The sequence below is a fragment of the Fukomys damarensis genome, unplaced genomic scaffold, assembly GCF_012274545.1.
Source record: "Fukomys damarensis isolate Sample0158 unplaced genomic scaffold, DMR_v1.0_HiC HiC_scaffold_25, whole genome shotgun sequence".
NCBI classification, from domain to species: domain Eukaryota; kingdom Metazoa; phylum Chordata; class Mammalia; order Rodentia; family Bathyergidae; genus Fukomys; species Fukomys damarensis.
Window position 1 is genome coordinate 5,265,980 of NW_022900937.1, and position 24,882 is coordinate 5,290,861.

Below are 24,882 nucleotides of genomic sequence, written 5' to 3' on the forward strand. Positions count from 1 at the left end.
TTGGTACTGAAGATCGAACTCAGGACCCTGAGTTTGCAAGGCGGGTGTGGGGTTGCTGAGCTTAATCCCCAGCCTTTTGATGGAATACATGGCACTGTATGAACCAACCCCACTTCCTGTCAGCAGTCTTGCCCAATCCACTTCGTCCTCAGCTACAGCAACTTCCCTTCAGTCTCTCCTCCACCTCACACCTCCATCTGCCATAGTAACTGTGACTCTGCTGGGTTGTGTGGCTTGAATATGTCCCCCAGACAGCATGAGTCGGAAACCCAGCCCCAGTCAACAGTGTTGGAAGTGGGCCCCAAAGGGAGGTGATCAGGCCACGAGCACAGACTCGGCGTGTTAACGCAGTGTAGTTTGTTATCAGAAGAGAGGGCTCTTTATAAGACAAGCCTGCCCTTTCTTATGCGAACATTCCCCTCTATTCTCCCTCTCCCTTCTCTCTCCCGTTAGGACAGTCAGAAGGCCCTTGACAGACGCCGTCCTTCAGATTCCCCAGTCTCCAGAACTGGGAGCCAAATCAATTTCTGTTCACTATTACTCAGCCTGTGGTTTTCCGCTCCAGTGGTACAAGTGGATTGAGCTGCGGATCTGGTGCAGTTATAACAAAGGTCAACTGGACCAACTCAGTGCTGGAGAGGGAAGTGTTTCCGTCTCAGAGCGTGAGACGAGAAGGGAATAGCTGCTCCCTGTCTCAGGCCGCGGGCCTTGCGAGTATAAAGCTGTTTCCCGTGCAATGAATGCACGCTGATTCTTATCCTGAGCTCAGCCAGCAGGCAGTCTGTTTTCTAGTGCACTACGGATGGTAACAGGGTAGCTGGGATTCTGGAGGAGGGAGTGGCAGGGCCCAACTGAGGCTTCTCTGAGTAATTTTGAAGATTATTTGGTTTTACCCATTGAGCTTAAGCCCTGATTTTAGGAACCCAACTTCTAGTGGTGACTCCAGTGTGCTGAGCAGTACTGCAAGAGTGAGCAAGAGCTTCAGTCTGGAATCACGTAATATGACTCACAGTGCAGTTCTATCATCCGCCACATGAAGAACACCAGGGAAGCTTTTGTCTTGGTCCTCTCACATTAAGATATAAATGATATTACACACCTCCTAAGCACATTTGCGAGTTCCTTCCGAGGTCTCAGGTGAGGCCATGTAACTCGCTGTCTAAATGTATAACGACAATTCTGATGAATGGTCAATTTCTTTTTTCTAAAATCTTTCATAAATCAAATACATCATAAATTTGAAATACTTCTCTGGCCTTCTGATCTAAGTAGTGCTTAGTATTGCAAATGTTGAATACATTTCTCTTGATGAATAATATATTTTTTTCTGAGAAAGAAAACATCCTCATCGATACATTTTTCGTACATCAATTTTGGTGTGCACAGTGGACTTCCCCATCTTTACTAACTTCTTTGGTGTCCTTCGATAGATCCTGCAGTTGGCCCATCACAGAAAGAACGCTATTCTATTCAGTGTAAAAGCACTGAAAATGGACCGAAAAGTATTACCAAGATGGCTCGAGATGTCATTGCAAGTACAACACTCCTGCTGATATGGGCTAGATTTCCTGGGAAGTGCACACTCCCGTTTCTCGCTGCTACATGGTCCAGTTGTGCCCGTCTACACTCAAGCTACCTGCTCCTTGGCAATCGTGCACGTCCACACAGCAGCTGCCCTGCGAAACACGCACCTATGATCCTGCGCTGGGGCGGGAGCTGGACGGCTGTCTGATCTGCAAACCTGCACAGAACCATGTGTTCCTGAAAGAAAAGGTAACAGAATAGGGCTTTAATCTTCTGCTTTAAAGCTGTAAAAACCCAAAAAGAAAACAGCTACTTCCCTTGTTTCTGGAGTTTCACCCTGAACTGAGTAAATACTACACAGACAGTACTTCTGGAAGAAGCAAAGTTTGAGGAGTTGGTACCCACGGCTTCTTCCCTTCACTCACACTGATCTTCAGCTGAAGTTCTTAAGAAGAGTCTCACACTCAAGGTCACACTGCCCCACTGCTTTTACCAAAACAGAACACAATGTTACTGTGTGTTCCATTAAAAGGCCAACAGCTCCTTCATTTTTCGTTCATAAAATTTACTTGAATCTCTTGGCCTGGGCGCCCAGAGGACACGCTGTATAAGTGGAAAAGGAGGCCAGGCGCTGGCCAGCTGTGGCTCCAGTGGTCCCGGGAACCCGCGGGCTGTGCTCTGGGCCTTTCCCCAGGCTCCTGTGCCTGGCCCTTAGCACAGGGCAGCCTGGCACTCTCCACCTCACTCCAAAGGCTCCAGATGGCCCATCCCTCTCCACTGTAAGACAACCCCAAGGGAGACCCCAGTAAAGGGAAGGAAGATTTTTACTTCTATCAGTTTTAGGAAGGGTTTCATTCATGGGGACAAAAAGGCTTTAAAGGATCAGAGTCGGTCCACAAGTGGCCCAAGGAGAGTGGCTGGGAACAGCCCAAGTGACTGCTAGGCCCCGCTGGCCGGGCAAACAGGGGCACCCAGAGATACCATGAGTCCTAAGCATGCCGGGCATGAAGTCTGAAGCCTCTGTTTTTACAAATACAGTAAGAGATGTGATTGTGGCAATTTTCTAAGCAGGGAGATATTTGTCTCAACTTTTATGTATTTAAAAATATTATAATGTTCACTATAAATTATAATGGCAAAGGGTGGGAAACTAATACAATGATTTGAATGAATAACTTTTATAAATTCCCACAAACTAACTGGCCTCAACAAGGAGCCAGAAGAAGAATTCAGAATAGTGTGATCTGAAGAAAAGGCAAAACGCAGCCGTGTCCTCTGTCCTCGTGCTGTTCCTCAGCCAAGGTTCGTGGATGGTCGAGGAAGTAAGGCACAACCTCGGGCCTGGTGCGATCCTCTCCCTCTGTTTTATGATCTGTACGTTCTCTTTCTGCACAGCTGAGTGTGAGAGGGCATCACACACTGCAGGTCCCCGCAAAGATTTCCTGCTGAATCTAACTGGAGAAGAATGTCTCCGAAGCGTTCTCAGAGTGTGTTGGCTCACGTGCCTTCCAGGGCAAACATTCTGAAGGAGCCGAGCGATTGTGAGATGTCATCTTGTCACAGGACCAAGCTGTGACTGCTCTGCAATGCAGGCTGGTACAGAGCAGCTCTGGGGGAGCAGGAGGAAGAGGAGGCACCAGCTGGGACCCTGGGGAGCTGCTACCCTGGAGTGGCCTATGTCCCGCGTCCCCTTCTGGCGAGGTTCACACTTGTCCAGCCAGTGGGCTGTAGCCCATCTCCTCGCTGCCTGAGTCTCCCCTGTACCCTCTTATTGTGTGCTTTGCTAGCAGTGGTGGAGGGACTGAAAAAGAGGGATCTACCTTTTGCTTTTCCCAATTTATTTCCTACTTCATTGGCAGAGCCCTGTGACAGAAAGCTGAGGTACTGTGTTTTGAATCTTATTCAAATAAAGATTCTGGGGTCCTAATGTTTCGTGAAAATCATAAATTTCCTAGGATGTGACAATGTTTAATCTGACAGTGATGTCCAGCATAGTCAGAGGGAGGAAGAGGGGAAGAAGGCGCGCCAGGGCACCCTTCAGGAAGGAGGAAGGAGAGGTGACAGGTACAGCCGCTGAGGTGGCAGAAAGAACAGGATGTGACACTGTACTCCACCATTTCACTGTAAGACGGAGAAGGTAAAATCCATAAAATGTAGGGGCTGGTCTAAAATCAAACTGTGTTTTCAGTGGGTCTGCATAAGTGAAATTGAGCAAAACAAAAAGCCAAACTAATTTATCAAGTTTCAGTGGGATTATTTCTGTATTCCTCTTGCATGTTACTAGCCCTGTTTATGACTGTTACGCAAATTACTTAGTCTAGAGGCTCAGCCCAGCAGGAGGTAAGTGGTGCAGGGTGCTGGCCAAAGCTGGGAACCAGTTGTCTCTTGGAGCTTTCACACCTGTCAGGGATGCGGCTGGCCCTGGCTCCAGACGAGGGGCACCAGTCCACAAGCAGGCAGCTCAGAAGCAGTTTTAGGGATGGATTGTGAGTTAGTAGAGTTTTTATACTCTAAGAGAGTTCTAAGCTAACAGTGACAAGGACAAGGGCAAATAGGAACGAAGTTTGTTTCCGGCTAGCAAAGTCTAACATATTTGCTATCTGATTCTTTATAAAGGAATTTTTCTCTAGTTGAGATGACTATTCAAGCTTGTTTTTTAAAAGCACAGACTCCCGGTAGAGGCACCCGGCCCATACCGGCGCGGGCCATAGGGAGTCAGGGTGACAGAGACCAGTCACTGCTCACTGCTGTTCTGCGCACCAATCTGCCTTCGGTCTCATACTCGCGGCTGTGATTTGTTCTGCTGGCATCCAGCAGACCTCGCTAACTCACTGTCCCAAAAGGAGGGAGCACCAACTGCTGGTCCTTCGCTGACCATGCCAACCACTGCAAGGCTTTGGCTGGAGCCATTTTAGACGTTTCCAAGTGACATAGTGTACACATGGGCTATATACATTCCATTAGAAACTCGGGGAAAGTGTGAGGAAAGGGTAAAAAAGTACACGAGGAAGACAGCTAGAGCTTTTTAAGGTTACCTTGTATGATAAAGTTTTCTTGAATTGTTCACTGAAATAGAAAAGAAAACTGAATTAGCCATGATTCTAAAAAATTAAGCACACCAAATAAACTGGTGTGTGTGTGTGTGTGTGTGTGTGTGTGTGTGTGTGTGTGTTGTATCTGAAGGACATAAAATGCTATCCTAGGGCTGGGGGTTTAGCTCAGTGGTTCCACCACCTGCCTTGCAAGCTAAATTCGACTCCCAATACCAAAAAAATAAAAATAAATAAATAAAATGCTATCCTGAAGTAAATGCCAATTTGAAATGTATAAAAGGACAAAAGCAAGCCACCAGTGTTGCTCATTTTAAAGGGTTTCTTTCACAGATTGTTTACTGTTAAGAGAAGCACAGCCATTATTTTTTCTTTTCAACCTCAAAGGATCAAGTGGAAGTACTGTAGTCTTGTGGTGGGGGAGTCTGATCATTACTGAGACCAGGCGGGGAGGCCGAGAGTGCACAGGCAGTCGCCCCTGCGCAGAGGCTTCATTCCTCCAAGGTCTCCTGGAAGAGGGGCCCCGCATGCCAGTGGGGGCAGAGGGGTCCAGTCATCACGGGCAGGGACCTGATTGCGGGACCCTGGGCAGCAGAGGAGCAGCCGGAGGGGTGCTGGTTCATGTGGAGGGGTCCTCCTCATCCACCCCACCCCCAGCGTGCTGGGACGGGATCTGTGTTCAGGTTCAGGAAGTGCCAGATGTAACGAAGGGGGATGTTGTGGGTAAGGGCCCTGGGTTGGCTGGTTTGCAGGTAAAAGTCGTACCTGCCAGCAAGTCATTTACTTGGATGTCAAAACATCAGAAAGCAAAAAGGCACACATACACCAGTAGACGGATGCTACCACAGCTGTCCAAGGCAAGCACACGTCCCCTGTGTACTGGCTTCTCAATGCTGTAGCTCTGGCTCTTAGTTACCTCACCGAAAACATACATCTGTACATAGACCATGTCAATTACCTTGTTCGAAATGAGTTTCTGTCTCCACATATTTTAGAAACGCTAGCTATTCACAAATTCCCCACTCTATCTTTAGTGACTGAGAGAGGTCTTACACACACATAAAATCAACTTTCTAAAGACATCAGTTCCAAGGGAGGGAAATGTCAGTAAATCTACAGGGATATGAAAAAATTAAAACTAAATGAAGGCATTTAAATTAGTGAAGTTAGAAGCTGAACAAGTCAACTTAGCATTCTTCAGAATCTTTTTTTTTTTTTTTGGTACCAGGGATCGAACTTGGGTCCTTGTGCTTGCAGGCAGGTGCTAGAAACAATGAGCTAAACCCCTGGCCCTCTTCAGAATCTGTATAGTGCTAGACTTATAAATTTCTTAGTTAGTTGCAAAAATACACATTTTATCAGTATAGATTTAGAATAAAATGAGATTTCAATGGTTGAATAAGCCTCAAATTATATTTTATTGTTGGCTTTTTAATAGCTCCTTTGGCTTTTTCCTCAGCTAGCTGTGAATTATAGTAAGAACAAAGTAAAAGACAAAAAAGATGGCTATTTGCATTTTACTTTGCTTATTATATGGAAACCTTTAAATATAAATTTAAAGGAAATTTTCTGAAGTATCCTAGAAATAATGATGTAGCTGATCAAGGAGGTTTTTGGCCGCGCTGTAGGACAATGTTTCCAGAGTAACATGGATTCATCACCAATGATTCACAGCAGAGTAGCTCTCAGCAGGACCCGGGAGCAGAACCTCCACCACGAGGCAGCAACAGCCACTGACCATGGGCTGAACCCCGAAACCCTGAGCCAAAATATATCTTTTCAGTTGTTTATCTCAGGTACTTTGTCTCCCAGTGGAAAGCGAACACAGAACTACTTAAAAATATTACTGCTCCTGCTGTTCCTAGCGACAGTTCCCATTTATTGAGTGTCTACTCTATTCCACTTGTACCACACATATGACTATGACAAAAATTGTTGCTACTATACATTGTTACTAGTCCAGCCCTTATTTTAAATGAGAAAACAGGCAAAAAGAATAAGTAACTTGCCTGGGATTAAGTAACCTATAAGACGATAAGGGGCCAAGAAGTGTGCATCCAGGTCCCGAACACTCCCCACTGCATTCCACTGCCTCTTCTAAATGGAGGCTTTAGTTTTATTTAGAAGACACAGACGTGCTGAAGTGATGGACCTCCAGGTGACTGACTCCTAGACAGACTTGCTTCCAACTTCAGCAGGGGTGGGCCAGGGGAAAAATCAGGACAGACAGAGAGGAGACACTCCTTTCCCATAACATTTATGAATACTTGCATTGTGAAAAGAGTAAATGTTCTCAGATGAAATCTTGCAACCACAGCAAACAAGTCTTGTGTGCTAGTTTATCTACATATATTAGTATCTCGGTTAGGAGTGGTAAACATCACCTTTTTGGAAAGTTGAACTTTGAGGTGTTCTGGATGAAACCATAACAACAGGGGCAGGTGACGAAGGAAGCCCGGGTTTTGATGCACTGTTCAATCACCATGTCTGTTGCCACTCCACAAGCATGCAAGGCCACCTGGAAGATGAAACCAGAACTCTCCCTTAGGTCCTTTAGCCAACATTGCAACTTCTGTGTCTTTAAAAATGTGTGACTGATCCCTGGGAGGTTTCAAGTTACCAGGGTATCATTCTACAACAGTTTAAACTGTTCTTATTTGGAAACACCAAAGGGCTGCTCAGCTATTCATATTAAGAAAATCAGGCCAGGTTGAAAGATTAGCAAAGGAATACTGTAAATAAACCAAAAGACTCATAGTGGGAAATGTAGTGTAACATTAACTGTAGGAACAGAATACACATGGATACCTATACTAGCGCTCCTGGTAATTATGAGTTTAGTTCAGTTGTAGTACTATAAGAAAAACACTAGAACTGAAATAAGGATTCCAGTCTAGAATTCCAGTTTGCTGTCAGCCCTGTGATCCCTTTAAATTTAGCTTCCTTAGGCCTTTGCCTTCTCAATGGGAAACCATGGCTATCAATACTGATTTATCACAATGCTTACAGAACTGAAATAAAAATTATCTGAAAACACTTTTATAATTGCTGCATGAATATAATTTAATATAAAAACTGACCTAAACTTTTTTTTTTTGATACCACGGATCAAACCCGGGACCTTGCACTTTTGAGACAGGCAGCAGCCCCACTGAGCTAAATTCCTGGCCCAGACCAAATCATTTTTAGTTTTTGTACTGGGGACTGAACTCAGGACCTTGTGCTTGTGAGACAGGTGAGGGAACCACTGAGTTAAATCCCAGGCCCCAGATCAAATCTTTTGTTGTTGTTGTTTTTGGTTTGATTTTTTTTTGTTTTTGGTACTGGGGAACAAACTCAGGTCCTTGAGCTTGTGAAGCAGGCACTGGAACCACTGAGCTAAATCCCCAGCCCCCAAATCATTTTTATGTAGCATGTTTCCAGGTGTTTTCATGTAATAATCTTTAACACTGAAAGATGAGTTGCATCAACTATTTTCAAGAACGTATTTTAAAAGGGAAGGCTGAAATTGTTAGAATAATGAATAGATGATTATAAAACATTTTCAAAGCACATATCCTTAAATGTATTTATATTTATTATAATCTACAATAGACAATTATGAAAATTATTAGGTTAAATAAGACAAAGTAGGACTCTGAAGGAAAATCAAATGTGGGGATCCTGAAAAACAAGAAAACAAAATTATTACATTTTCCAGAAGAATGCTCAGATCTCGATTTCATTCTAGGCAGAGACAAACTGTACTGATCGTACTTTTCTAGGCAGCACGGCTAACAGGAATGCAGGATACGGATCCTGCTTCCCACCTGCCATCTTTATTCACTCGCCTCTGCAGAATAAAAAGCCAGGCCGATCTTTATTTTCATAAGCAGGGAGAAAATCTCACGGTAATAATTTTGGATGCATTTTCCGCTGAGCGCGAGAGTGGGACAGACATGGCCACGTGCCCCAGTGTGCAGGCCCCGTAGCAGATGACGGCACGCAGGACACTGGTGCTCACCACCGCCGGGAAAGGGTGAGCACCACAGTGCACAAGGGAGGAAACGAGGGCATGGACAAAATGAGGACTTGCTCACAACACACAGCCACTTCCGTCTAGGAGGGGCAGAACTCGGAGCCCACAGCGTGACCTGATTCCATCAGGGTGCCTGAGGCTCCGAACAAAGAAAAACATAGACAACTTACTTGCTACTTGCAAAAGAGTGGTTTATTTTTCTTCTTTTAATAAAATAACTAACTCAAAATATGGATTTTAGGTTTACAATGTTTTACTGCATCCCAAATTCCTAATTTCCACAGTTACCAAACATAGGTTAAAAAATAATAGAGAAGTAATGAGGAGAGGTACAGAGATAAGTAACATTACAATTTAGGTAGTGTTTCAAACCAGGGAAGAAAAGTCAAGCTTTTCACTAAAGGGTGCTGGATTAACCTGAAAGCCACATGAAAAATAAAAATAAAATATTTTCCTCATACCACATGTAGGAAATACATTTCAAATGGATTGCAGCTTAAAATGCAAAAAATTAGACATGGGTCAATTTCTTCATAACCTAGGGGAATGGGAAATTCCTCAAGATCCTGAAGATCCACACACAATACAGGGTAATGTTAATAAAGTTGGCAAAATGAAAATTTTTAAAAATGACTTTTGGATGGCAAAAACACAAAACCATAACTAAAAAGACAAAGGACAAACATTTATACCATAAAGTGTTAATAATCCTAAAATATAACAAGTTCTAAAATATCTCAGAATGTGATGGCAAAACAAGAGATTTGAATGGTGTACTCATACATTATGCAGATGGTCTGAACTGGTCTAGATCTAAACTCTCCCCTGAAGTCTCACATATGTGGCGGTAACTGGAACACGAGGTGTCGATCTCATCCACTGCTGAGCTAAACGCACTGGTCACAGAGTGGACGCAGGGGCTGACCTGGAAGGCATCCTGGATCCAGTTCTCAGCTCCCCCTTCCCTCTCTGCTTCCTGCCTCCCTGAGTCGAGCAGCTTTTCTCTGCCAATCCTTTCCTCGTACTCAGAGCCAGCCACACGTGGAATGGAACCGTGACCCAAAACAAGTCTCTCTTCCTTTAAGTTGGGAGTATTTTGGCCCCAGGAATGAAGTTGTTGCTGTGACTGTACCGGACCAGGTGGTATAGCCTTCAGAAGAGGTTGCGAGGAGGGTGGGACGATATGGAGGTGTGCGCTCGAGAAGTCCTAGAATCTATGGCCAGTGCCGATGATTGATTCCTGTCAGAGCTCAGACCAGAATGTGGGGATGCAGACTGTGAAGACCAGGCTCAGGAAGCTACAGTTGGGAAAAAGGATTCTCCTGGCCATTGGGCTAGAGGTCAAGTGTGTTATACCCCGCAGAAAATTTGTCTTCATTTTTGCCCATATTCTGAGACTTTTTGGGAAAGGGGTGGATTAGTTGATCTGGTGGAAAAAATTTCAAAGCAGCCCAAGCTGTGACATGGGTACTGCTGATTGCTTTTAGTCAGATCTTTAATGAGAGTCAGGAGCAAAAGCAAATGTGAAAAATCTGCAGTTTCATCAGAAAGGACATACTTGCAAAGTTGTGGCCTTAAAAAGCGTGGTTACTGAAAATATTAGTATTTTGTTAAACCACAAGGATAAAAATATGAGAGATGGGAATAATGTGTTAGGCAGAATCATCCCCTAAGGATGCCATGACTATTTCCTAAAACCTACAAACAGGGCCAAAAGGATTTTGCAAATGTGATTAAGGTTTGGTCTTCAGAATAACAAGATTATCGTGGGTTACATGGGTGGGCTTCATCTAATCATACAAGGCCTTAAAAGCAGATTTTCTCAGGGGCAGATTTTGAGATAAGACAGAAACGGGAGGGCCAGAGAGACTTGAGCCACCAGAATGACTTGGCACCCCAGGCTTTCATTGTGAAGGAGGACATGAGCCGGGAAAGGTGAGTGGCCTCTAAAAGCAGAGGATTCCTAGCTGACAGCCAGCAAGACAGATGAATCTCAGTCCCGTAACCAACAACCTAGATGGCCTCAGGCTAGATTCTACCTTAGGGCCTTGGAGGAAGAGTCCAGTCAACATTTGGCCTTTGGTCTTGTAAGAAGCCAAGAGGAGAAACCAGTGGACGAGGCTTAGACTTCTGAAGCACAAAACTGTTAGATAATTGTTATTTTAAGATGTTGAGTTTTGGGTAAGAGCATAAACAGAAAATGGATTCAGATGAAAGTCTGTAGACTATATGCTGTATGGTTCACATTAAACCATTTTAATTTCTATGCCTTCTTTCTTTCTTTTTTTTTGATACCAGGGATCGAACTTGGGTCCTCGCGCTTGCAAGACAAGCTGCGGAACCACTGAGCTAAATCCCCGGTTCTACTTTTTGGTTTTTTGAGACAGGGTCTCACTATGTAGTTGAGACTGACCCGGAACTCACTATGTAGCCCAGGCTGGTCTCGAACTCACAGCAATCCTTCTGCCTCAGCCTCCCAAGTGCTGGGATTACAGGTGTGTGCCACCACGCCTGGCTATACCTTCTTTCAATAATGATTAAAATAAGTAAAAAATTATCAGATAACTAGGGAAATCTGAACCTTTTTAAGATAGAAAATTATACTGTGGTTACTTCTTTTCTTTTTTAAAAAGATTCTTAATTTTTTGGGTAGTGTGGGAAGTGAAATCCAGGGCCTCATGCATGCTAGGCGAATGCTCTACCACAGAGTAACTTCTCCAGTCCAAGATTTAAATTTTTAAAAATAAGAGTTTTAGGTTGACAGCAAAACTGAGAGAAGAAAAGAATTTCCATATACCCTTTATACTCCCCCATGTGCATAGATCTCCTCATTATCAGCAGCCTGGACCTCAGTGGAAGACTGTCAAAAGTGGGCAAGTAGGCGACCCACACTGACACACCCTCATCGCCCAAAGTCCATGTCACACTAGGTTCACTCTTTCGTTCTAGGGGTCTGGATAAATGTGTACCATGTGCTAAACAGAGTCTCTTCGCTGCCCCCAAAATTCCCGTGCCTTTGGCCTCTCCTCCCACCCCACCCCTGGCAACAACTGATTGTTTTGTGGTCCCCACTGCTCTGCCTATCCCAGAAGGCCATTCAGTTGGAACCGCGTAGGGTGTAGCCCCTTTCTGTTGGCTTCTTTCCCTAGTAAGGTGTCTGAGCCTCCGCCCTGTCTTTTCATGGCCTGGCAGCGCAGGTGTTTGTACTGAGGCACATCCGTCATACGGATGGACTACTGATTATCCACTCACCCACGGGAAGACCTCTTGGTTAATTCCAAGTTTGGGCAGCCATGAATAAAGCTGCTATGAACAGGCACACACGTTTTGGAAAAGAAGCAAGGTTGGAAGTCCTTTGGGTAAAAACATGAGAGGAGCAATGTCTGATTGTATGGCAGAGTATGATGAGCGCTCCGAGCAGCTGCCAGACTGGCTTCCCACCTGGGAGGTGCCGTGGCACGTCCCCACCAGCACGGAAGGAGGGTCCTGCTGCTTCACATTCTTCCCACAGTGGGCCGCTCGAGTGTTCTGGACTTTGGCCACCCTAACGAGCACAGCGACAACTCGTGGCTGTTTTCATTGCCCGATGACATATGATATGGTGCTTTTCGTATGCTTATTCCCTACCCCTCTACTTTCTTTGGTTAGGTGTCTGACAAAGCTTGGCCTATTACCCATTTGGGTCATTTCTGATAGCTCAATTTTAAGAGTCCTTTGTTCATTTTAGCCAAGAGTCCTTTACTGGTTCTTACATAAGTCCTTTAAAATGTTTTCTCCCACCATGGCCTTTTCTCATTCTTTTGATGATGTCCTTGGCAGAACAAGTTTTTTTAACTTTAATAACTCTTTTTTGGGTGGTTGGTAAATCATCACCAAACCTAGTCATTCAGATTTCTCTCTATGTTTCTTTTAGAAGTTTTACTGTTTGATTCACTTTTCCTTTAGGTCTGGGATCCACCTGAGTTAACCTGTATGACAAGTGTAAGGTCCATGTCTAGAGTATTTTGTGCAGAGTCACGTTCAGTTGCTCCAGTATCATTTGCTGGAAAATATATTTTTAAAATGATTGTTATTTATTTTTAATAGATAATTACACAAATTTTTATGAGTAAGATGAAATGATGTTTGGGATTTGCTTCGAAATAGCCCAGGAGAGGGGAAATGCAGGGTGTAAAGGAAGCAAGGATGGCTAGAAATTAAACTGGGAAATTCCACGTCTACATCAGGGATTCTCTTATGAATGCTAAAGTTTAAGGATGGCTGTTCCAGAGCAGTGCTTCTCAACCTGAATGTGCCATCAGAAAAAGGCACATCTTACTGAAACAGAAGAGAAGCTGGATGCAGAGACTCAGGGAGGTGGGAATCTGCATTTCCAACAAGCTCCCATTTGCCATTCATGGTGCTGGTGCCCCCAGTGCTCTGGGGATTTCATTTGGCTTTCGGGCTTGATCGATGGATTGGTTAGGTATAGAACTTCAGGTTGAAAATCAGCCATCAGAGCTTTGTGTGCATTTCTTCACTACCTTTGAGGCTCTCACACTACTACTATTAAGAAGTATGGTGACATTTTGATTCCAAATTATTGTTCATGACCTGTTTTCCTCCTTTGTGGAAACTGGTCAGAAATTCTTGTCATCTTGGTGTTCTGAAATTTCACCACTTACTTTGGTTTAGATTATTTTCCAATAAACTCTACATCAGAAGAAATGTATTCTTTATTTTAAATATGTTTTTTCTTAAATTAGTTGATTGATATTTTCCTTCCCATTCCTTTATCTGCTCTCTCTTTCTGGTCTTCCTATTACTAAGGTATTGACTGGATTCTTGGACTGAACCTCAATTTTTAAAATTGGTTCTTTCCATTTCTTTCTTTTCTTTGTTCTATTTTTTCAACTGACCACTTAACATTTCATCTCCCTTCCTTCCTGCCCCTGTCCTGATTTAAATTTGATCTTCCTCCCTCCATTCTTTTGTCTTTTCTGGTGTTCTCCCCACTTTTTTCCCCTTACTGGGGATAGAACTCATGGTTTGTGCTTTACCACTAAGATGCATTTCTAGTTCCCAAATCGGTGCTTTAAACTGCTATGTGTATTTGCTTCTTCCTTTGTTTAATCACATTGTTAAGAAACCACTGCAAGTACCAAGTAAATGAGGTCGTCAGTATGCTCATCTCACTGGACATTTGCAGCCCACGAGTAGTGATACTTTAAAATTTTGTGGATTTGTTTAAATTAAAATGCATTTAATTTCCAGAGACTCTGAATATTTTCCTATGTTTATGAGGCATTTGTATTTGTAAAAAATATATTTCTCAAGTAGGCACAATGTAAATCAGAAACCTGAAGGAGGTGCAGCATGCCAGGGGTACTAAAAGACTTCAATACAACAAAGACTGAAAATATTTTGATTTTTTTCCCTTCAATTATTTCAAATCAAACTAGATTAATAAGTCAGTAAATATACTCATTTTTGCTTGACACAGGTTGTTGTATTAATGAAAATAAATTAACAATTAGTATTTAAAATTCTCATGTATAAACAATTTGTTAGTTTCTGAGAATTGATTCTGACTTAAAAACTTCCTTAGAGTCTTGTTTACACCATAAATTTTAATATCGAAAGAAAAATAACAAAAAAGTACTTATTAAGCAAAGGTAAATGCCAAAAAGGCCCTTATTAAAATTTCACACAATCATGGCTGATGTAATTTTAATGTGTTTCCAGTGTTCAGTTATTCTGATTTCCTTTGGGGCCCCACTATTTTTACTGGATTCTGTTTTACATGAGAGTTACAGCCACTGATTCATTTCATCTGATTTATTCAGTGACAATGCCTCAATTATCTTCCTAGGCAAATTATTTCCTTGAGAGTGAATCTAATTTTGGCTTAATCTTCTAAGTGACTTTAATTCATGTGCTTTATACCTTGACAGATATAATTATAAAAAGAGGGGGAAAAAGCTATTATAGGCATATAATCATGAAACATAAAGAAAAATATTATATACTTCCATAAAGACAGTTTTAGTTGGTTTTATGAATTATGAATCAGAAGTCACACGAATATGGCAGTATGAGTCTGCACGTGTAAGCCACAAGGACCAGTGTGCAGGGCCAGGGACCTGTGCTGTGAGAGGGAAATGGGCAGTTACCTCTGGATACCACAGCCTTTCCCCCTGATATACTGGTTACAAGGGCTTGGTGACTAGCCTGCTTACCACAACACTTATGTTAAATTAAAGCTGTTCACAGGTATAGTTTTAGTGAACATTTTCTAGATCTTATGTGTACATTTTCCTGAATTTCCTTGTTAATAGTTACCTCTACTTGGCTTTATACAACTACTTTAGATTATGTCTACAAGGAAACAAATTATACACTTTTTAGGTTGGAAAAAAAAAACCTCAAAAGTCAGAAGTCAGTATTTAAGAAATGAACTTCACTGGACAAAACATAAAATTACAAAAGGTCTGAACTTCTGAAGTTAGATAATAATCCCACCTAGACAAGCCCATGCTTATACGAACACATATAATTAAGTTAGGGAACTTTCCTAGTAAATGATTTAGCAAAGGTATTATGATTCTTAAATGATACATAAAATATCCATTACAGTAAGAACTACATTATAACAAAACAGTAAAAAAGTAGGGAAATGATTTATCACAGAGCTTAATCTATGCTTCAGATGGGGAGTCTCATGTTCAGAGGTAGGGCTTTGGAAATGTCATTGGATCACGGGGCGCTATACTCATTAGTGGATTAACTCACTGATGAATTCACAGCTGCATGTGCTGCTAGCAGGTGGGGTCTCGCTGATGAACGTGCTCACCATGGGGTGGGAGGAGGCCTTGGAATGACCTTATTTTGTCCCTGGATCCTCCCTTCTCTCTCTGCTTCCTCGCCAACCTGGGGCGCACAGCTTTCCTTTGCCATCACATTCCATCTTGCTATTTCTGCCTTGGAGTCAGCCACCTACGGACTGAACCTTCTGAAACCGTGAGCCAAAATAAATCTCTACTTATTTAAATTGTGGGGGTCTGGTATTTTATCCTAGCAATGTGAAAGTGATTAACATATACATTTAAGGTAGGATATGTATATAAGGCTGAACAATATTAACATACGTACAAATTTGCATTTGTATGTGTGAATAAATACAGAAAGACCAAAAAGTTTTGGTAAAGGTCCTAATAGTAGATATAGTCACATTACTAGAAAAATTTCTATATTGAGCATTTATTCCTATAAAAGTCAGAAAAATGTTATTTAAGATGAATAGAAGGAATAGCAGCAACAGTGACATCTTAATAAAATACAAATTTCCAAGAGAATCTATAGAATCTGGAGTGTACATGAGCTGGCATCTTAGGTCTTTTTAGTGATCTCAAATAACAATTTCACCTAAGCATTTAATAGTTTGATCAAAATACTTCTTGTGTCTTAGAAGCTAAAAAATACATGTAGATATTAAATCTGAGCTACAACATTATACAAAGGTAATTCTAGTATTTAGAAGTCACTAACAAATTATTTTTCTTTTCTAAAATTATCTTTTTCATAAAGATGATGTGGTTTTTCTATAAAATGGAATACTACTCAGCCATAAAGAATGAGGAATTAGAGTTATTCATAGGAAAATGGATACATTTTGAGGATACACTCCCAAGTGAAATAAATAAGTCACACACGTGTAAATACTGAATAGTTTCTCTGGTGTGAAAAACTATAATAGTATATAAGATCCTAATGGGGTAAATAACAACATGAAATAGGAAGAAAAGAGCTAAAGGTATAGGGAAAGTGGGAAGGGTAGGTGAAAGGGAATAAGGGAAAAGAAAAAAATATGAGAAAATGAAAAAATGGAAATGAAGTGTTTGTAAATGGGGAGGGGAGGAAGGGGTGAAGGGAGGGCAGGGACAAGGGGAAAAAATGAGAACCAAGACCTGTCATGTAAAGGTACAAGATCCCAGTAGTGAATGTAACTATACTGTGTACCTGGAGTGTACCAATAAACTCAATAAAAAGAAAAAAATAAAATAAAATAAAATTCTTTTTCATTTCTACTGTCTTTCAAAAATGCAGAAATAAACCAAGGCATGTCATTGGTATTAGAACTCATTTAATGAAAAATCATTTTCGAGTATTTTCTATGTGCCAAACACTAGTCTTCACCCTAGAGACCTCTAGTGCAGGAAGTAACATCTTCTGTGGTGGTAAGTCCAATGTTATCTCTGTCACCTAATGATGTACGATGAGTAACATTATAATTATATGCTCTACTTCACAGGTAAGTGTAGTAAACGATAGGCTTGTTTGTTAGGAAAGAATATAATATAATTTCCCTTATTTATTGTAGGGCATGTAATTTTTCTTACTTACATAAAGAAATGGAAATTGCTTGAATACTTACCCCAATATTAAACATTCCCGCAAAATACTCCATATTTGCTTGAATGAACCAAATGTTGCTTAAACCTAATTCATCGCTTCTCTTCTTAGCACGAATTAATGATAATTCCTTGTTTTCTATTAATATAACCTATATTTTACCCAGAAAAAAAAGTATGTTCAGTACCATTATTCAGGCTCCAGTGCAGAGCATTATTACAATATTTCACAGCCTTAATAACATGCAGCATACTATAGTGATCCTCTGTCCTGTGTCAGAAATTAGGCCATTTAACCTGGCACAGACAGCAAGGTCTTTGAACCCTTGAAACTTAGTACGAGTAATACTTGCTACCAATGAAACAAGCAACAAACAGACATACAGTGTGATGAGTATTATTTGTAGTTTACTCTTGAGGTGAGAGTCTCACTAAGTTGCCCAGACTAACCCTGAATTCAGGATCCTCCTGGATGAGCCTTTCAAATAGCTGGGATTACAGGCGTGCACACACTGAGCTTGTGATGGTATTTAATGCGAGACAAAAAAATGTATATTGGGAGCACCCAAAGTTGATGACCGCGGAAGGTTTTCATGGGGAATTAATATATCAACAGAGGCCTAGAAAATGAACAGAAATTAGCTAGGGGAATGGAAGAGTGTTTTAGGCTGAGAAAAAAGACACATGGAGGCCCAAGGTGGGAAAGGCTGTGGTGTGTTTGAAGACCCGAGAAAGTTGGCATCTCTGGGCCATGTGTAAGGGTGACGGGGGGATGCGGAGACAGAGCGGAGAGGGTAGAGAGGTAACGGGAGCTGGACAGTGCGTTATGACAAAAGATTCTGGTAGCTGCAACAAGAAGTACAGACCAGGAGCGGTGAGGCAGAAGTCGGGGAGAAGTTAGCAGCCTTCAGTAGGAACAGCGGGTGAATAAAGGCTTCCCTCACTCTCACTTCTAGTTCCATTTGGCCCTTCCACTTGCCTGCAGACCCCTGTGTATGAGAACACACATGGTACTGGAGGCTTCCCAGTCTTCATCCTAGCCGATCCCTTTTCCAGTTCCAACCAAAACAAGAGAGACTACATCTCAGACTCTGCCTTGCCAGGATTCATCTCTGCGAGCTCTCTTCCACTTTATCACGAAATCGCTATTTTCCTTCATAGTAATACAGATGTTTGCCTCTTCTCTTAAATTTCTTGGTTTATTTAGTCAATGTCTACGAAAAGAGAACACTATCCCCAATCATTCTCTTCCGTGTCATTCTGACCAGTGTGCTGGTTCATGGCATTTCTTCTTCTGAAAGTATTCAGTGTAATTATTTCACACCTTCCAGAGAGCTCACAAAGACTGTTCCAGCGGAATTTGTATGAAGAAGAAGTAGAGGAGGACGAGGAAGACTGAGGGGAGGGGGAGGAAGAAGACAACTCCCTCCCATGACTTTTGAGCTCAAGGATGGTCCCTGTGGAATCAATTTAACGCGGTGGAAACTTCTAGCCAATAGTGGCAACAACTGAATACATTACGGTACATTTACTTAAAAACACCACATAGTCACTAAAACACGATCATATGTACAACTATTAGCAAGAGGAAAAACATATGTGATACATTATTGAGTAGAAGCAGGGATTAAACTATATTTGCATTTGTAGAATTTCTAACAGTAATATCCATATGAATAATGATTTAACGAGAACAAAAGAAGAAACACATTTGATCAATTGATGTGGTAAATTCAGGTTTGCTTTTTTACCTAAAAAATCTTATTATCATAATTTTGATGCAGTGGATCAAAAAAAAAAAAAACCAAAGGAATGTGCTAAAGCAAGTTTCAGAAACCAGCATTTCTAGATATGGTTATGTTGAAAATTAGACAAGTTTAATCATAATTATTTTACTTAACAATGGAAGGGTTATTTATTTTAAAAAGTATTTAAGCAAATATACCGTTTAAAAAAGTTAATAACTGTTTCATGGTCTTTTTAATTTTTTCCCTCCTTAAGATTTTGAATCTTAGAAGTTTACTTCAAAGGCAAAAGAAAATGCCTGCACCACGTATTTGACTTGGGTGAGTGTTGGGAATTCAAGGGCAAGGACAAGCCTGACTTGGCCAGTGGGACTGCACTTAGCTGAATCACTTCCTTTTACCTGTACTCAGGTTTACCTGGCACGATGGCAGCACGTGAGCGAGAACAAGTCCGACATGGCCCTGAAAGAGTCCGTATAAGAAGGAAGTTAACCGCAGTGCCCTAGCTTCTGCTCATTCCAACACAAAACGAAAGCATGCCCTTGAACGTGATACAGAAAAGCCACACGATCTCACAAAGGATAAAAAGACGTGCAGTACCCCACCGCTGCAGAAATCCACAATTCTGTCCCCGGGCTTGGCCTGATTTATCACCACATAGACAAGGTTGTTTAGCTGCTGTTGCTTCCTCAGAGCTCGGTCACTGGACATCCGGCCTGGGAAAGACAGAGATGAGGAGAACATGACACACCGCGCGGGGCTACCGCAGACACGCTTGGAACAGGAGGGGGAACTGGGCATACAGAAGAACGAGACAAATTTATATAACTGACCATGAGGGACCCGATGACCGGAACACAGAGATTCACGCTACTCCGCTTATTCTACTTTTGATTCGCTTATCAGATTTATCTTTCAATTATATAAGATGTCCTTCAGTGAGTGGCAACAACACTGAAACTTCAGTCTAGAATCATTAGCAAAATGTTTAATAAAATTAGGTTGGATGGTGCAAGCCAGTAACCATTGCTTCCCCTTTATCACTCTCAGACACAGACAGCAAAGCTGGTCTGCTTTCCATACATTCCTTAGGTCTCCCTGTAGAAATATGTGTAACAAATGAAAGCATTTCTGTCATTTAGCTGGCACATCCTTGAACCCGTAAGCCTTCTGTGAGGGCATTTAGAAACCGTGACCCTTGGCTGCCATGTTGTCTGAACTCTATCAGTGGTGGTTGTATTTAGAGAGACTTAGCTAAAATGGTAAATCTCTGGATTTTTTTTTCTTTGAAGCTTTGAAGCTTTCTTTTCTCGTGAGTCAGACATAGAAATTTAATGCAGTTATAGATTAAAGATAGGGCATTTCCAAGTATGAAATGCCTTGGGACCAGCAGCATGAAAATATCTTAACCTCACTTCAAATGCCACTAGTCAAGTCCACGAAAATATCTGTAGAAGGATGAAAACATTATTTGTTTTCACATATTTTCAGTGCACTCTTTACAAGAGTGGTTTGATTTAAAAAAATTTAAAAGATACTATGGGTTTTGGAGACCATTTTAACAGAAACAACATACTACTTTCTTTTTTCTTTCTTATGTTATTAAATTAAATAAAAAGCATTAGAAAAATTTTACTTTAGAACAAAATAGAAAATTATAATTTCACAATTCAGAGCACAACACCTATACATTATATTCATAATTGTTAACTTTCTATTAAGCATACAATGTATCATAAATATCTTTATGTCAGTGGATCTCTCTGTACTGAATACCGTGATGGCCTCAGAGTATCTCATTAACAATACACTGGAATTATGTAACCAACTCCCTATTGGAGTAATGCGATCATCTTCAACAGTTGGATATTTGAATACCATCTCAATTATTCAGCACTGCCTAAGGTGAACTGCAAACAGGAAGAGTTTGTTCGTCCATGGACTGGTGAGTTCATTTGTGAAGATCACTGAATACGGCTTTTAAAGGAATTGTCCACATTTTTCTCTACTAAAATAATTGTAAAACATTTTAAACATGAAGTGAAAGCCCCTGTAATCCTATCCTCCATGGATATCCACTCCTAAGTGATTTTATTAAGAAGAGTTTCAAACACATGGCACAGTGGAAAGGCCCTCATGGTGCACGCCTCCGTATCAAGTCCACTTTTCATCACTATAGTGAAAGACGTGAGGCAGTCTACACCAGAAGAAAAAGAGGCTTATTTAGCTTAGTTTTAGGGGTTCAAAGTCCACCCAGCACAGTGCTGGCTGTTGTGCGGCCCTGGAAGATGGCAGGAAAGAGACCTAAGGCCAGGCAGGGTTGTGTAACCGCTCGCCCCGTGAGGACTCAGCCGGAGCGCAGTGCTCTTGCTGAGGTAGTGAGCAGTGATTCTCACCCCGATCCTCAGCCTGCCTCCCTGGGGACCAGGTCTCCAACACACAGACCTGCCGGAGGACAAGCAACACCCACGCCATGTCGCTTCTACCCTCCACCTCCACCGCACTGGTAACAACTCACTGGGCTGGATTCTTAAGGTGCCTGGCCACCCAGCTGCTGCTCATCCCGATGTGCATTATTTTTATAGCAATGTAGATTTCATGTGGGAAAAACAGAATTGGAATGATGGAGGGGGAGGGAGTCAATACAAAACAAAGCAAAAGTCTGTCGTGGCTCTTTGGAGAGACAGTCACAAATTCTGCTACTAGCAGGAGCCACCAGGAGCCAAGGAACAAGCCCGGGCATTTCTGTCTTTGCCCTCTTTGTGGATTTCCTAGTAGCTCCCTGCTGAAGGATTTTGGTAAAACAGAATCAAAAGAAATGAACTTTCTCTTAAGAATAACAAGTTGGGATAGAAAATTTTATTAAATGGCATATAGTATTTAATAGCAAATATACCATATTGCTATTACAAATTTAGAATTACCTAAAATCCTTAGGTCTGTTTCTAAAGCCAGTGCTGATAAAGACTGTTTTTCTTTGTGAGGCTGCATCTGTGTGTGTGTGTGTGTGTGTGTGTGTGTGTGTGTGTGTGTATATACATACATACATATACATACAAAGGAAGCTTGAAGGCACAGAGGTACTTTCCAGGGTTGTGTGTGAGTAGAGAGACTGTTACGTTGCAATATTCACAAAGGTTGAGCTGAAAATACGGCAGACAGATGCCTCAATACTTGCAGGAAAAATTACCTCTAAGAAAGCATTCTCCTTTCCATTTCAGTTTTATAAACCTTATGAAGCTTCTGGAAAACTGAGCAGAATCTCAAATATATTTGAACAAGGTAAAAAGTGGTATTTTGGGATATGGTATTAATTTAAAAATCAAACCCTACTTCCTATTTTTATCCAGTATCCTTGTGCCCAAGACATCGTGCAGCAGTACACAATTACAATCTACTTTAGCCTGACTAAAATGAATCATTCCTTAGGTGCAGTGGAAAAGAAACCCCAGAGCAGAATGTTCTGGCCCAGTCAGGGGGTTTGTTCTATGATGTCGTTCTCCTGCAACGGCATCTCTAATCCAAGTTGGAGTACTGGTTATTTAGACAACTTTAGTGTTGTTTGCATTGATTTCTCAAAGGCAGTACAGGGCAGAAACCCATTTTTAAGCTAAGGAGAAGGCATGTTAAAGCAGCGACATTTTCCGTTGGTCCAGAATAACAAATAATGAACAAGAATGTCAGTGGACACAGTGCCCTATGCAGCCAGACCGTGTGCGAAGTCTAACAACTCATGCCCCAAATCAGGCAGCTCTTAACTTAGCGTTCTTAGCCTGAAGCAGCAACATACCTTGCATGTTAAATTGTTTATAAGAATACAAATGGCTGGGTTGGCTACATATAAGACTTATCTGCTAAAATGCTCTTGCTGTTTTGTGTTCAAAGCATTTTTTTGTTTGTTGCAAAACCATATCTTGTGAATTTTAAATAATATATGTAATTAAATATAGGGACAAAGAAATGGCTAAAATGGCTTAGATTTTTAAAACATGATTTTGCTTGAAAAGCTATAAAATCAAGAGAGCAAAGCAAATTTCTTCCACAGAGAAATTTGCTGGAGTGTACACCACTCTTCTCGGGAAGGTGTGAGACAAGGGAACAGACCGGCGGCACTGACTTGGGCCAATGACAGGAAAGAGGGAAGGTGACAAGCACTTATTTCAATGTTTTCACAACATCCTGATTAGCAGCACCAAGACAGACAAGCTGGCAAACGCCTTTCTCAGGGCAGTGGACTGGCCAGCTCAGGCCCTGTGCACAGGAAGGACGGATTTCCTGCTTCAACAGCCGCCAGGCCCCTGGGTATCCAGCACTTGTCCACCTGCTGAGGATCCACTTCCAAGTGGACTGCAATCCCTGCCTCCAAGGGACTAACAGGGCACCTGAGAAGAAGGTGTGTGGTTCTCAATTCTCGGCAGCAGTCTGGGCACTGAGGGTGCAATGCTACCGCTGAGACTTTAGAGAGGGCATCACAAAGACCTGGAGCACTGCAGTTTACTCTGGAGAAACAGAAATTTACTGGACAGACCCTGCTGGGAAACCAGGTCCACAGAAATCTAGCTTATTGCATGGAGATGAACAACGAGGGATTGGTGGGAAGGTGGGAGCACAGCAGATGGACCAGACTAACTCTGCCTCTCCACATCCTGCAGAAAACATGCTCTAATATTTAAAGTGGGACCTTAGAGATTAGTTTTATCCAATTAAACAGTGCTGTTATTCTTACATTGCATATGAAACATGTTCTCTTATAATGCTAGCTTGCATCACTTTTATCCTGGCTAAAGTGCATCTTCCAATTAGATAAGATTATTCCTAAAATTTTCAAGAACATTCAACCTCTGCTGCTGCTCATGGTTATTAATTGATTGAATAAAAATGGAATTCAATCATGAAAACTCACGGAGTCACGCAGGACTCTGTTTCTAGACGAAGACATCTGTTGGAGTCCACGTTGGCTTCTCCTTCCCAGGCCCCTCTCCCCTGGGAGCGCCCTCCAGTGCTGTGCTCACAGCTTCTCTCTCTGCACCACAGCCTATCACTAAGTGGGCTTTCCCATTCGCGGGACACAGTACAAACGATGCCTAGGGCTCTGACTCACGGTCCAGAGGATTCGGTGCATGGTCAGCTGGCTCCAAGGCAGAAGCAGCGTGGTGTGCGGAGCAAAGCTGCTCACTTCGTAGCACCCAGAAAACAAAAGCAGGGGCGGGGTAGCTCCAGCGAGAACACCTCCCAAAGGCACAGCCCACTGACACCCCCACGCACCTAACAGCACATTCAGCTATGGACATCAGTGGATGAAACCACGGAGAGCTACAGTGCCCCGTGATCCAGCCATGTCTCCCAGGAGGCTCTTATTCCAGTCCAGCTGACACTAAGATTCACTGGCACACTGTATCACTAAAGTCTCTTCACAGTCCACCATGAAACATTTCTCCTCGGTTTAAGCATTTGTTTAACATTTCTTTGTTGCCTTAAGAAAAAAATAAACACGCACACACAAAACAGAAACAAAGAAACTTTGACTTCTTCGTGAGAACACAAGCACCTTAGCAACCGGTGTCCTGACTATTCTGCCAGTGTCACAGCCTGCTGCCTTCTCCATGTCCCGGGTGTCCACAAGCGACAGCTCCTTGGATTCAAGCAGTCACCACCTTCATATGGCTGCTCCCTTTATTTGAATCCTTTCTTTAGAACCTGAGGAACCAACCCCATCACCTTTCCTCACCCCAGGCTGCTTTTAGAAATATATATTACTTTTCTAATAATGATAATAGTACTAATGATCTTTAAAAGAGGAAATAATTATTTTTTCAAACTGTTTGCTATGATCCAAACATTACTAATATTGCTACTATCAAGCCTATTATTATTTAGTAAAAATATCTTATTACAAAATGATAGCTGAGCAAAATTTATCACAGTATCTCTCCAAAAAAGAATCATTAGCTGAAACTGTCCCTGTGTTCCTGGACTAGACATAGGGGACTTTTCCTGGAACAACATGGAATTGGTTCCAATTAAATGGAAAGAGTATTAGGAGACTGATAGGCATATAAAAGGTGCTCAATATTAGTTTTAATAAATGAGTTTTCTCTTCCATTGTAACATAAAGAGCATTTCTCTCTCTCTTTTTTTTTTTTTTTTTTTTTTTC

At 41.9% G+C, this 24,882-nt stretch overlaps 1 protein-coding gene across 5 annotated transcripts in view; it reads right to left on the reverse strand.

The window, feature by feature from the left end:
- Gstcd (glutathione S-transferase C-terminal domain containing) overlaps positions 1–24,882 on the reverse strand; it is a 109,862-nt gene that overhangs the window by 16,552 nt on the left and 68,428 nt on the right. For 4 of the 5 annotated variants that reach the window (XM_010641564.2, XM_010641562.2, XM_010641565.2 and 1 more), the window contains exons 5-11: positions 19,328–19,443; positions 19,145–19,189; positions 17,849–17,971; positions 17,006–17,134; positions 6,959–7,092; positions 4,560–4,590; positions 1,692–1,761 (exon numbers count right to left, since the gene is read on the reverse strand). In XM_010641564.2, coding sequence (XP_010639866.1) covers positions 1,692–1,761; positions 4,560–4,590; positions 6,959–7,092; positions 17,006–17,134; positions 17,849–17,971; positions 19,145–19,189; positions 19,328–19,443 — 648 coding nt within the window. The remainder of the gene's footprint in view (positions 1–1,691; positions 1,762–4,559; positions 4,591–6,958; positions 7,093–17,005; positions 17,135–17,848; positions 17,972–19,144; positions 19,190–19,327; positions 19,444–24,882) is intronic. The other variant, XM_010641563.2, reaches the window with a different exon arrangement.